The 12474-nt window shown below is 58.6% G+C and overlaps 1 protein-coding gene across 2 annotated transcripts in view; it reads left to right on the top strand.

Annotated features, from left to right (window-relative positions):
• The window catches only part of CMIP (c-Maf inducing protein), a 226339-nt gene extending 214088 nt beyond the window's left edge, over positions 1–12251 (top strand). For both annotated transcript variants that reach the window (XM_047712345.1, XM_047712346.1), the window contains 7 exons: positions 1306–1422; positions 3013–3153; positions 3794–3841; positions 4938–5084; positions 5956–6061; positions 7569–7639; positions 10242–12251. In XM_047712345.1, the coding sequence (XP_047568301.1) occupies positions 1306–1422; positions 3013–3153; positions 3794–3841; positions 4938–5084; positions 5956–6061; positions 7569–7639; positions 10242–10295 (684 nt within the window). In that variant the 3' untranslated portion in view covers positions 10296–12251. The remainder of the gene's footprint in view (positions 1–1305; positions 1423–3012; positions 3154–3793; positions 3842–4937; positions 5085–5955; positions 6062–7568; positions 7640–10241) is intronic.
• Positions 12252–12474: the final 223 nt, after the last annotated feature.

The following is a 12474-nucleotide window of genomic DNA, read 5'->3' as shown; positions in this document are numbered from 1 at the left end:
TGACCTGGGGTCACCAAACCAGTAACTGCACCCCCGGTGACTTCCAGTACTTTCCTTGGGCCGGACAGCTCATGTGCACTGTTTCTTCATCGTCAGCCTTTCCTCCTAAGCACGTCTATGCTGAAGCAGACCGGGGAGTGCGGTGGCCTGCCTGAGGTCACACAGGCCTCCGGCCCCCACGTCCCTCCTTGACCCAAGCCCACACTGTCCAGAGCCTTGTTGCAGACGCAGGCGCCCGGCCAGGGCCTAGCACTCGAGCGGCTGTGGTTGGTCTTGTCTGTCTGCCGGGCCACCCGTCCGGCGGACCAGCCGCTCATGAAGCTCTCTGCAGTGACGGCAGACCCCGCGCTGCCTCTGGAGCCTTTCCTGAAAGGGACTTAATTTTTAGATCCCCTTACGCACGGGCCCTCCACTCCTCACCTGTGGCCCGACAGGCCCCTCTCGAGTGCCCGGTGCATCCCTGGCCTCTGCCTGCCTGCACCCCCCACCTCTCACTAGGGCTCCCCTGATGTCACAGCATCACCGTGGCAACAGCCAGCGGTCCCCCACCCCTCGGTGCGGGGACTCAGTGTGCAAGAGAAGTCGGGGAGCTGGCAGCTTCCCCGCCTGAGAGATTGCGTCTGTGTGCCAGAGTTGTTAACGACGGAGCGGAAAAAATATACATGGAAAGGGAAGCAGACAGTCCCTGGGATGGCAGTGCCTCGTTTCCATGGTGACGCAGGGCACGGGAGAGGTCCCCTTGATTAGGCTGCCGTTTCCAACCATGGAAGGGCATTTGCTACCGCACGAAGTCTGGGGAGAGAGCACACGAAGTGTTTGGGCCCCCAGCCCCGGTGGTTGGGATCCCCTGCCCTCGGGTGGTCACTCAGCACCCCTTGGAGCTCCCAGAGGGTTTGGGAAGGGGGAGGCGGAGCTCCCTGCCTTTCTCTGTCCTGCATGTGGTGACAGTGTACCCCCAAATGCTAACCCCTGTCCCCCACCCTGGCAGCCCCCAGCCTACTTCCTGCCCCCAAGGCTGACGCTCCAGGTGCCTCACGTGCGTGGAATCCTACCGGACTTGTCCTTTGTGACCGACTTACTCAGCCCCAGGTCGTTGGGGTTCATCCGTGTTGGAGCATGTTTTGGGGGGGGTCTTCTGAATCCCCCTGCAGGGAGGGGTCTGATGATCATTTCAGATCTAGTGTCCGTGCAGGAGGTGGGCGGGCCTTCTGATTTTGGAATCCTCCTGGTACCCCGGAAGCAGGCATCTCAGGCCACAGCACCTTGGTGGCCCCTCCTTGTCACACAGGCCGTCTCTCCTCACAGGTGCACATCCTCATGGGCTCCTGTTACAAGACCAAAAAATTCCTGCTCTCCCTGGCAGAAAACAAGCTGGGCCCCTGCATGCTCCTGGCGCTGAGGGGGAACCAGACCATGGTGGAGGTAAGGAGCCGGCCTGCGCCCCCGGCACAGTGCCGTCCCGTCTGGGCCTTGGGCCTTGTGGACCGAGTGCCTTGCAGGGGCCCGGAGCTAGGGCATCTGGGAGCACAGCGGCCAACGAGGCAGGGGTAGCCGTGGCCCGCGCTGAGCCTCGCGGGAGCGTGCGGCCTCCCTCACACGACTTACCCTCTCGCTTGCTCTCCTTATTGACCCTATTGACCTTATTGGCCTGAGGGATCAGCGGAGGTTTCTGTCCCGCTTTTCTGTTGCTGTAACAGACTAGCCCAGCGGGACTTCAAACGATGATGCTCATGTGTTTGGCTCACGGGTCTTGGGGTTACCGGGCTCAGCGGACAGGCTCCTGCTCTGGTCTCTGGTGAGCAGGCCGGAGCACCTGGGACTCCAGGCCTTTCTTCACACCACAGCCTTCCCACTCACCAGGGAGCACGCCCCTGGCCCAGTCCCTCTCTGTCTCCTCCCAAAGTCCCCAGGAGCCCGAGGCCCCCAGAGCCGCTGTCCCAGGACAGACAGGCAGACGCCATGTCATCTTCCTCACGCACCTCCTGCGTCAGCCAGTGTCACTGGGCCACGTTCTTCCCGGGACAAGCGCCAGCCTGTAGTCAAGGGCTGGGGCTGAGAACACCGCTTAGCGGGAAGAACGTCCCAAGAATTTGAGCCCCAGAGCTGCTTCCCTGCCAGTGAGCCTTGTGGTGAGATGTGGGGGCAAGGAGTTCCCAAGAAGGCGGGAGCAGAGTGTCCAGGCCAGGCCCTACGGCAGGAGGAGGTGTGGTGTGAGAACAGGGAGGAGACCAGCATGGCTGAGTCGAGGGCAGAAGATCAGGGATTCGGGTGGATGCGCCCAAAGAGCCCACGAGGCACTCAGAGGCCCTGGTAAGGATCTTGGAGGTTCGTCCCCGTGCTTGTGCAGGAGACCTGCAGGGACAGGGGGAGCCAGGAGGCAGGTGAGCCATGCTATGAAGACCTGGGTCAGGTGGGCTCTCCTTGGAAGGGGTGGAGTCATGGGAAAGGGAATCTGGAGGCAGGGCTGCTTACATGTGAGGCCCAGGCCGCTGGGAAGGAGGGCTGGCAGCAGAGTGACCTGTGCAGTCACCCGAAGCTCCAGGAGGTGGTATGTGCCCGGTGTCTCCCCGCCCCACAACTCAATGACCATGTCTTGAGCACCAACCATGGGGTAGGCAAAGGTGGGGGGAGACTAGGGATGGAAAGAGGTATCCTGTCTTTTGAGCTCTCTACCAACCCTTCAGGGCCTAGCGTGCATCCTTTCTTTGTGCGTTTGCCGAGGGCCTGCTCTGTGCTCAGCTGGGTGTGTGCACATGTTTCCATTGTATGGATGGGAAGCTGTGGCTGGTGATTTGCCCAGTATCACACAGCCAGAAATGCAGAGAGGGGAGAGCATGGTTGCTCGTTTTTAGGATAATATTTTGGGGAGCATAGAGCACGCTGAGCTTATCCGTCAGGCCCCTGTCCCCTGGTCTGTGGGGCTGCTGGGCCAGGCTGAGGGTTTGTGCCTGTAGAGGGCAGCCCTGCCCAGAGTCTCAGACAGGCTGTAAGGTGCCTCCCGCTCCCGGGCAGATCCTGTGCCTGATGCTGGAGTACAACATCATTGACAACAACGACACCCAGCTGCAGATCATCTCGACCCTGGAGAGCACGGGTGTGGGCAAGCGCATGTACGAGCAGCTATGTGACCGGCAGCGGGAGCTCAAGGAGCTGGTAAGGCCAGAGCCCGGCTCCGAGGCTCCAGAGCTGGGCCGGGCAGGGAACTCTGCTTGGGCGCACCGGGGCGGAGCCCAGGACCACTGCACCTGCATGGGGCGCTGTCCCAGTGAGTCCTCCTCCAGGCCCAGGGAAGTCGGGACCATACGTGCCACGTCCTCACCCCCCCGAGTCCTGCACGTCAGTCACTGTCGCCCTTCCTGTATGTTACCCGTGTCCCTCAGGCCCTTCTTGAAGGGGGCCAGGGCTGGACTTCAGAGTGGCAGTGAACTCATTCCGCTGGTCCCTGTAGCAGCTGTATTTGGTGGCTGATAGGGGAGGGTGTGTCAATATTCCAGCTCCCTCCGCGCAGACGGGACTACCTCTGAGACCTGACCCAGAGGCCCCAGCAGTAGCTATATGCTAACACTCCCCTCCTGAAGCGGCTTCACTGTCTCCCTTCCCCTGCTGGTGTTTCTTGGCATCCCCTCTCTAATAAACCAACTGAGCCCCAACCTTGTCTCAGGGTTTGGCCTGAGACCAAGACCACCATGTTGCCTTCTACCGCCCCGAAATGAACCTGGCTGTGTGTGATGTCAGCGGGGACGGGGTGTGCCGGGGAAAAAATGGGTCGTAATCAGTCTGGTTTCTGTTGCAGCAAAGGAAAGGCGGGCCCACTAGGCTAACACTGCCCTCCAAGTCCACAGTGAGTTGGTTTCATTCTTCTCTGGGGCCGGGGGGAAGGAAGAAGGTGGTTAGGCCTCCCTGCTGGAGAGCAGCAGACAGTGTCTGGTGGAGGTGAACGAGGACAACGTAGTCCTTGACAGGCCACCTTTTCTAGGAGGGATTTGGGTTGCCGGAAGCCAAACATGGTAAAGATTATTGTTGAAACCGATGTTAATGTGTTACCAGTTAATAATAGTAATAGCTAACATCCAAGGAGTATTTAGGTACCAGTACTGGGTTATGAGTTCATTTTATCACTGTAATAATACTATGAAATTGGTGCCTCTTTTTACCCCCATTTACAAGTCTCCACGGATCTTAGTCCCATCTCTCCTGCTGCCCCCACTGTCCTTGGCATAAGACTTCTACCTCATGGTTCAAAAAGGCTGCTCAAACTCTAGCCATCATGTCTGCATTCAGACCAGCAGAAGGAGGAAGAGCGAAGAAGAACATGCCCCTTCCCTTTAAGGGCTTTCCTGAAAGTTCTAGTGGACACATCCCCCATATACCATCGTCCAGGTTCAGCACGTGGCCACACCTGGCTGGGAGATTAGGGCAGCTGTGTGACCACTAAAACTCAAGGATTCCGTCACTAAGGTGGAAGGGAGAATGGCTGTTACTTTCGGTGACCTCGTGGTCTAGTACTCACACATGCACGGATCTACACAGGCCTCAGAGTTAGGGGGGACCTCAGTGATCGCAGGTGGGAGATGGGCCGAGCTGCTGCAGGGGAGGGTGAGTTGGCCAGGCACACGTGGACGCACGCACACACGTGGGAGGGACGTGGCCTCAGAACACCCCAGTTGTTGATTCAGGCTGTGAGTCACGGTGCTGGAAGCTTCCTCCCTCCCCCACGGGGACATGGAAGCAGCCCTTCCCTCCCCGACAGCCCCCTCAGTCCAAACACCCCCCCCCCACTGAGCCACGGCGTCACCCCACCTCCTGGGGATTTGTTGCCCCCAGTTATAGCTTCCTGCAGGGCAGGGGAGAGGAGGCAGGGAGAGGGGTACGATGGGGTCTCAGCTGCTGGCAGCCCAAGGCCTTTCCCGACACCCCACCTGCCCGTGTGTTTGCAGGATGCCGACTTGGCTCGTTTGCTGAGCTCCGGCTCTTTCGGGAACCTGGAGAACCTCAGTCTGGCCTTCACCAACGTAACCAGTGCCTGCGCGGAGCACCTCATCAAACTGCCTTCTCTCAAGCAGCTCAACCTGTGGTCCACTCAGGTGCGCCGCCTGCCTGCTCCCTGCTCCGCGCTCCCTCCTGCCCCTGCACCCGCCTTCCTGCCCCCAGGCACCCCGACGCCGCACCTGCTCTACCCCTAACTCCCTGGCTGGCCTCTCTGGCCAGAGCCCATGGCCCCGTCTCTGGATTACCACAGCCCCTCCCCGCTCAGCACCCACTCCCGTGGCCAGAGGAGGTCTAGGATTTCATGAAGCCCATTTTGCAGGTGGAGTTGCTGAGGCCCGGGGCAGGGATGTCCCGGGCAAAGTGTTAGAAGCCCTGTGAGGCAGGGCCGAGAGGTGGGCTGGTCTCACGCACCTGCCCAGGGAGCACGTGGCAGCCCGTGGGCCTCGTTGTAACGACAACCACAGCTCACAGTGGCTCGCTGCCTGTCTCAGGATTGCTTGTGCTGTTGAGCCCCTCGTGTGGCAGGGCGTGTGGTCCCCACACCATCCCTGGGACGGGTAGGCACCCTCGTTTGACAGAAGAGAAACTGGGTGTTCCTGGCAGTCTGCTTTCCAGGCCCGTCCCACCCCATCCCACCGTCCTGCCCTGGGAAAAGCTGCTGGCCCCCACTTGGAGCCGTAGCCACTGAGTTCCCAGCCCTCCCTGACAGAGAGCAGGAGTCCTGGGGAGGCCCTTGCCCAGCCCACATCCCACCAGCAGAAACTGGACTCGAACCCAAGTCAAGAGAAGCATTATCTTTGGAGAGAAGCAAGGGCAGCCCAGACCCCACCCCCCCGCCCCCTGGGGCTTGGAGGCTGGTGACTCCGTCCTCATCTGTCCACCGCTACCCCAGCCTCAAGGTCATTTCTCCAGGGGCCTGGGGGCGGCTGGTGGAGCAGCAGGGCTGAGAGGGTCTCTGCTCCACAGTTTGGAGACGCTGGCCTGCGGCTCCTGTCGGAACACCTCACCATGCTCCAGGTGCTGAACCTGTGTGAGACACCCGTCACCGACGCCGGCCTGCTGGCCCTCAGCTGTGAGTCCCGAGGGCGCGGCCGGGGTGGGCAGCCTCCTGCCGGCATGCATGCAAGAGAGCATTAGCACACCCCAGCTAAGCATGGACTGCCCCGTGCACTGTGCCGGGTGCTGGGATATAGTCCTCCATCCCCCACGTGGTCACTGAGCACCTGCTGTGTGCCAGGCACTGTTCTAGGTGCTAAGAACAGCACAGCAGGGGAAACATCCCTGCCCTCAGGGAGCTTATATTCTAGAAGCAAAAGGGAAAATGAGTACCCGTGCCCTCCAGATACTTGCCCGAGGAAGCAGGTTCAAGGAAAGTGCTCTAGGACATCGCTGCCCAGCTGCCCCTGACCAGTGGCGGTAGCCACCCGCTGCGGTTAGAGGCACAGATTCTCAGGTCCCGCCCCAGACCTGCTGATTCGATTTTAACAAGATGCCCAGGGGATTCCCTGCATTGTTCAAGTTTGAGAAACGTTGCCCTGATAGAAAGGGTGCCTCGGTGGCCAAGCCGGTTAAGCGTCCAACTCTTGATTCTGGCTTGGATCCTGATCTCATGAGTGGTGGGATCAATGTCTGCATCGGGCTCTGCCCCCAGCAGGGAGTCTGCTTGGGCTTCTCTCCCTCTGCCCCTCCCCCCACTTGTACACGTTCACACTCAGGGAGCCCAGAAATGCTGATTCCCATACCCCAACCCTCATCTCCTAGACTAAACTCTTGGGTGCTGAGCCTGGGAATTTGCACTTCCCGTTTCTGACCTGCTGGTTAAGATCAGGGGCCCCGTGTCTTGGCTGGGAGGAATCGAGGAAGGCTTCCCAGGGAGGTGACTGGATCTGGGTGGAAAAGAGACATATGTAGGAGGTGGCCGAGGAGATGCTATGCTGGGCAGTGGCCGTGGCTCTGCGAGGTTGTTGGCAAATTCCATATGGCTTGGGAGGGGTGGGGACAGGAGGCAGGAGTAATGGAGGGCAGAAAAGATGAGGTTTGAAGACATTTCTCTACAAATGTGCTCCTTGGATACTGTCATCGGAGCCCCCCAGTGGCTGGACCGGTGCCCCCAGGAGCGGGGCAGAGCATCGCACCGCTGACGAGCGGCTCCTGACCAAAGCGCAGTTTGAGACCCGCTTTCAAGAATTTGGGGCCTGGGACAGCCCTGCCGGAGTTTGCAGAGTTCCCCTGGGGGACGGGCCAGGCCTGGTCACTGCGGCTGATCTGCGGTGTGGCGGGCAGGCGCTGGGGACACTTGGGGTACAGGCAGTGGAGGGCGTGAGAGAGAGACCAGGAGGGAGAGAGGCTCAGAGAGCAGGGAGAGAGCATAGGCGCAGACCAGCGCCCGCCTGAGACTGACCTTCTGTCCTGGTGGCCCCTGGCCACGCCCCTGCAACGCCACTCACCCCACCCCATTCGCTCATCAGGGGCCTGGGCCACTGCAGTCAGTCCCCTGGCTTGTCTGCCCCATCCCTGCAGCTGCCCTGGGTGGGAAGGTCTCACTGATTCCGTGATGGCATCTCTCTGTCCTTGTACAGCCATGAAGAGTCTCTGCAGCTTGAATATGAACAGCACCAAGCTCTCGGCGGATACCTACGAAGATCTAAAGGTACTTCCTCCCTCTCTCCCTCCCTCCTTCCTTCTCTCCTCTCCTCCCTCCATCCACCAGCATCTAGATACTGGCGCTTCGCCCTCATGAAGCTTATTCTCCGGCAGGAACGGCTCTTACTGCAGTAGATAAGGCAGTAAACAGAGTAAGGGCAGGTTGAAAGGAGTGATAACGAGGAGGCCAGCAGGCAGTGGGTCGGGTGGAAATAGGGAGGGCCTGTTTGGCATGTGATCATCAAGGATGGTCCCTTTGAAGTAGAGGCCACAGCAGCCGAGACCTAAAAGATAAGCCACAGATGCAAAGGGTGAGAGGAAAAGCAAGTGCAAAGGTCCTGAGACAGAAAGTGTTGGCGTGACCTGACTTTGTGGCTGATGTGAGTAGAGAGTGAGAGAGAACAGACTGGGGCCAGACTGAATAAGGCCTCATCAGTCACAGAAGAGCCCCGGATTTCATCCAAGTTCAGTCGAAAGCTTTCAGAGGCTCTAAACAGTGGAGCGAGTTATGCTTGTAAGCGCTTGTTCTGGCCGTTACCAGGAAAACGGATTTTTTTTTGTGGGGGCGGGAGGTAGTGCAAGCAAGAGTAGAAACAGGAAGCACATTAATGGGGCTGGTGCCGTCACACAGATAAGAGCCTGGACTGGCAGCCTGGGCTAGGTTGGCAAGATAAAATTGGGGAAAGGAAAAAGGATCTGAGTGGGGAAAGGCAGGGCACATTTTGTTTGTAAAACAGGTCCTAGGGATTGGAGAAGGTGGGCCTTCAGCAGCCTCCTGCCCCCGTCCCAATGGGCCTGGTCCCACCTGCCCCAGCAGGCAGTGAGCGGGCTGCAGGTAGCCAGTGCCAAGCACGGAAGGGCTGGGCCAGGTGGCCAGATGGTCCCGCCAGCCCACTGGCGCCTTCGCACGCAGGAAGCCACTCGGAGGGAATCCTCCCCAGCAGGGGAACCCCTCCAACCTCCCGCTGAGCCAGACCCATGGCCGCTGTCACAGCATCTACTGTGTACCAGGCCCACACTGGGGGCAGGGACTCCACAGTGCTTCTGGATCCGTCCCTACACCCTGGGCAGAAGCTCAGTCCTGGCAGACGGATAAATAGTAACCCAGGCAGGACAGGGCTTGGGGACCAGCAGGGAGGGCACGGGGGACAGCCAGGCCTGTTCAGTGGGACAGAAGGGCCTTCCCAAGAGGAGGGCTTAAGAAATGAGTTTGCCAGGCCGGCCAGAAGAGAGTGCTGTCCCAGGGGTCCTGAGGAGCGCGTGGAGAGGGGGTGGGGGTGGAGCGGCCTCGGTGCCTGCCCCCCCCAACCTTGGTGAGGTCAGACCTCCCCCAGGGCTTGTCACAGGTGCAAACTCCAGGGCATCCTGCCCAGTCCAGATGGGCATTTTTGCCCCACTGCCAAGGATTGCTATGCCCCTGAAAGCTGGAGGAGCCCAGATCCAGACACCAAGCAGCACAAGGGCATATGCAGTTGGGGAAAAGTCACTTCCACATATTCAAGAGACACGTGGTGCCCACTTGAGGATACTGGCCGGTGACGCCCCAGCCTCAGTAATGCGGGAATCGGACCAGCCTAGGGGCGGCCCGCCTGCCTCTGGGGCCACCCAGATCGCTGCCCCCCTGCCCGCCGCACCACCCGTGCGGGAGAACCTGGAACCACTTCCTTGTGTTGTGGTCTCCTGATTTTGTGAGGTTGGCTTAAAGGTTTTTTTTACAGTGCTGCACGGGTGACTGCAGGCCCCCAGTGTGTCACCTCTGCCTGGGCAGCAGGGGGCCGTGAATCGGGCCCCAGGTCAGAAGCACCGAGGAGCTGTGCGCTCGTGTGTACGCACGTGCGGTGGAAGGTCGCCCGGGCCGAGTACACATGGGAGAGGAAAGGCAGGAGTGCAGAGAGGAGAGCCGTTAGCCCTCTCTGCGCAGGGCGGGCTTGTGGAGAAAAAGCCAATGTTTATAAAGGAAGAGAGGAGGCGACTCTGAGCCATAGCAGGTGAACTAGTCTCGTCGGATCTGACCGAGTGTCCTGCGGGGGGAGACCCTCCGCCGCCCCCCAGTACCGGCCCTGACGGGGATCCCATGGTCCTGTGATCCTGCTCCGTTCGCCTGCCCGACTGCTGGTAGTGACGGGATGTAAACAGCACGACAAGGGAGAATGTTCCCCCGTCCCTGGAGTATACCGCTGTGTGTCGGGCAGGGCGGACTGTGTGTTCGCTGTTCCCGTCCTTAGCGCCATCCTGGGAGCGGAGGACTGGGTCCCATTCATTGCACAGATGACACCTGAGGCTCCTGGAGGCTGGGGGCACGGCCCCGGGTCCTGCGGGACCTGGGTAGAGTGGTAGAGCTGGGCTCATGCCCCAGGCTTCCCGCCTACTCCAGAGCCAGGGACGCACGGCCGGTCAGAGGAGGGGGCCATGGAATCCCCAGCAGCTGTCACCTGGGCCATACCCCCATGTACTGTGTTCTCCCCAAGGTCACCCAGCTCTGAGCTCCGGGGAGCCCCCGCTGGCAAGGTGGGGAGGGCAAGATGGGACCCCCAGCCACTGAGGCAGGGGAGCCAGGCACCGCGGGGCCTGGTGCTGGAAGGGACCAGCTCCTTCTTGCCGCCCCACAGGCCAAGCTTCCCAATCTGAAGGAGGTGGACGTCCGCTACACGGAAGCCTGGTGAACCTCCCAGCTGCAACACACGACTCTTGACTAATAGCCGTAGAGCACCGGTCCTGGGGTCCTACCCCCAGCGTCCTGGCTGTGAGATAGATGGGGGAGTCTTTCTGGGGGCAGAGGGCGGAGGGGGGAGGGGGTGGGGAGGGGGGCCGTGCGCACGCCCAGCCCCACCTAATTCTTTTAGCTTCATAATTGGAAACCTTGACCTGATCTAAAATGGACTTTGTAGCAACCAGAGGAGCATCAGCGGGTCGGGGGAGGGGGTGGGGTGGGCGTGGGGGGCTTGGGGAGGGGGGACCCTTTGTGGATTTTCTTTGCCTTTGTGTTTAATGCTGTGTGGGAGAAGTCAACCCTGATGCCACCATCACACGACCCCGATGGGCCTCGAGGGCTGAGGAAGGATGCTTTCTTCCTCAGAGGCTTGACCGAGAACTCAGCCCCCTGCCATTGGGACAAGAAAACCCAGACATGTCATCCTACCGTCCTGTGTCCTCGCCATTGCTATGCAAAGTGATTCTTGTTGTACATAAGATTTAAATAATGCGCCTATTTAAGAAATGTTGACAAATTGCAGGTCTGGGACCTGCCTCTTATTTATGAAGTCTTTGACCCTCCCTCCCTCCCTCCTGCCCTCCCACCCTGCCCGCCCCTGGCCTGTAGTACTGTACAAACCAGTCAGCTGTTGGGGTAGTGGTAGTATTATTGTTATTTTTTTAAAGGAAACTGACAAAAAAAAAAAACCTCCTTGGAAAATTAATTGCTTTTTTGTAATGAATTCTGTATGCTAATGCTCGGCCGTCCGTCTGCCCTCTCCACCCCCCCACCCCCAGCCACTGTGCATTTCCAAGTCCCACGTGTCTCCAGCTTGCTCACGGGTGGGGGTCAGGGGGAAGTGGGAGGTGGGGTCCCCATGTTGTAGTCTTGCTCCCGCCAGGCCCCGGCTTTCTCTCAGCCCCTTTTACACATGTGTGGGAGGGGTGCTTGACCTGTCCTCCCGGCCCCTTGCCTCGGAGAGCTCCCATCTCCCATGGCCTCTACCCTCCCCATCCCCACCGAGACTGTGGCCCGCGGCCTCCCGGCCATCCTGTGCTTCGCGTGGTCTCCTCATGCATGCCCGCTTCTTTGCATGGTCTCTTGGGAGAAGAGAGAGACATCACCTCCAACAGCCTGACTGCCCGCCCTGCCCCCCATGAATGTGACCACTGCGGCGCAGATACCCCTTCTGTCCCCACCCCGGTCCCGAAAACAAACCAACCTCCATTTCTTTTGTAAACAGTCTGGCTTTTTCTTAACATGCCCTCACTGTACAGAACAGCCCTTTTATGGTTTACTTGGGGTCCCCTCTCCCCCCAAGCCCCCTTTTCTGTTGGTTTAGCACAAATACCGCCCCCCTCTGGCACCTCCAGACCTAACCCCCAGTCAATGTAATTGTTTTATATATATTTAATCTTATTCAATGGAAACCATGCTTTTGTCGTTTTATACTTTGCTAGGTAGACTTTATTACCCCCCGACTATGCCCTCATTTTTTTAAAAAAGGAAAAAAAAAAGAAATTGGGTTTCAGTCTTAATTCATTTTACGTGCCAGGTTTTATTTTGTGTGTGCGTGTGAGTGTGTTCTGTTTCGTGTTTTGTTTTGTTTTGTTTTGTTTCTGTTGTTGTTGTTTTCTGTTGTTTGGTTTTATTCTCTCCCCTCCGGTCCCATACTTTATAGCACTCTGGTGCAGGAAGAAGCAGAAGCAAAAAAAAAAAAAAAAACCAAAAAAAAAAACAAAAAACAAAACAAAACAAAAAAACTTTAAAAAACTTTTAAAAAGGAAAAAAAAAAAAAAGAACCGAGACATGCCACCTTTTCCCTTCGCACTGTTGCTTTTCCTGATGGTTAATACTACTGTCACGTAGCTGTGTTCAGAGATGTGAAATACTTTCAGGCAAAAATAAACTGTAAGTGACTCATTGACATCTGGCCTTTCTGTGTGGCTTCGAGGGAGCCTTTCGGTGGGGGTGGGAAGGGGATAAGACCCAGGTGGAGGTCAGGACTCCTGGGTGTCCCGGGCTCCTTCCCCGCGGCACAGTTGACATGTGGGGCCAGATCCCCCTTTGTCATGAGGTCACTCTGGGCATCCTAGGATGTTGGGCGGCGTCCCTGGCCTCCACTGGCCTCCCCAGTCCTCACAACCAGA

Source organism: Lutra lutra, chromosome 17 (genome assembly GCF_902655055.1).
Source record: "Lutra lutra chromosome 17, mLutLut1.2, whole genome shotgun sequence".
Classification (NCBI taxonomy): domain Eukaryota; kingdom Metazoa; phylum Chordata; class Mammalia; order Carnivora; family Mustelidae; genus Lutra; species Lutra lutra.
Note: the sequence above shows the minus strand (reverse complement) of the source record. Positions and strands in the feature narration are given on the sequence as shown.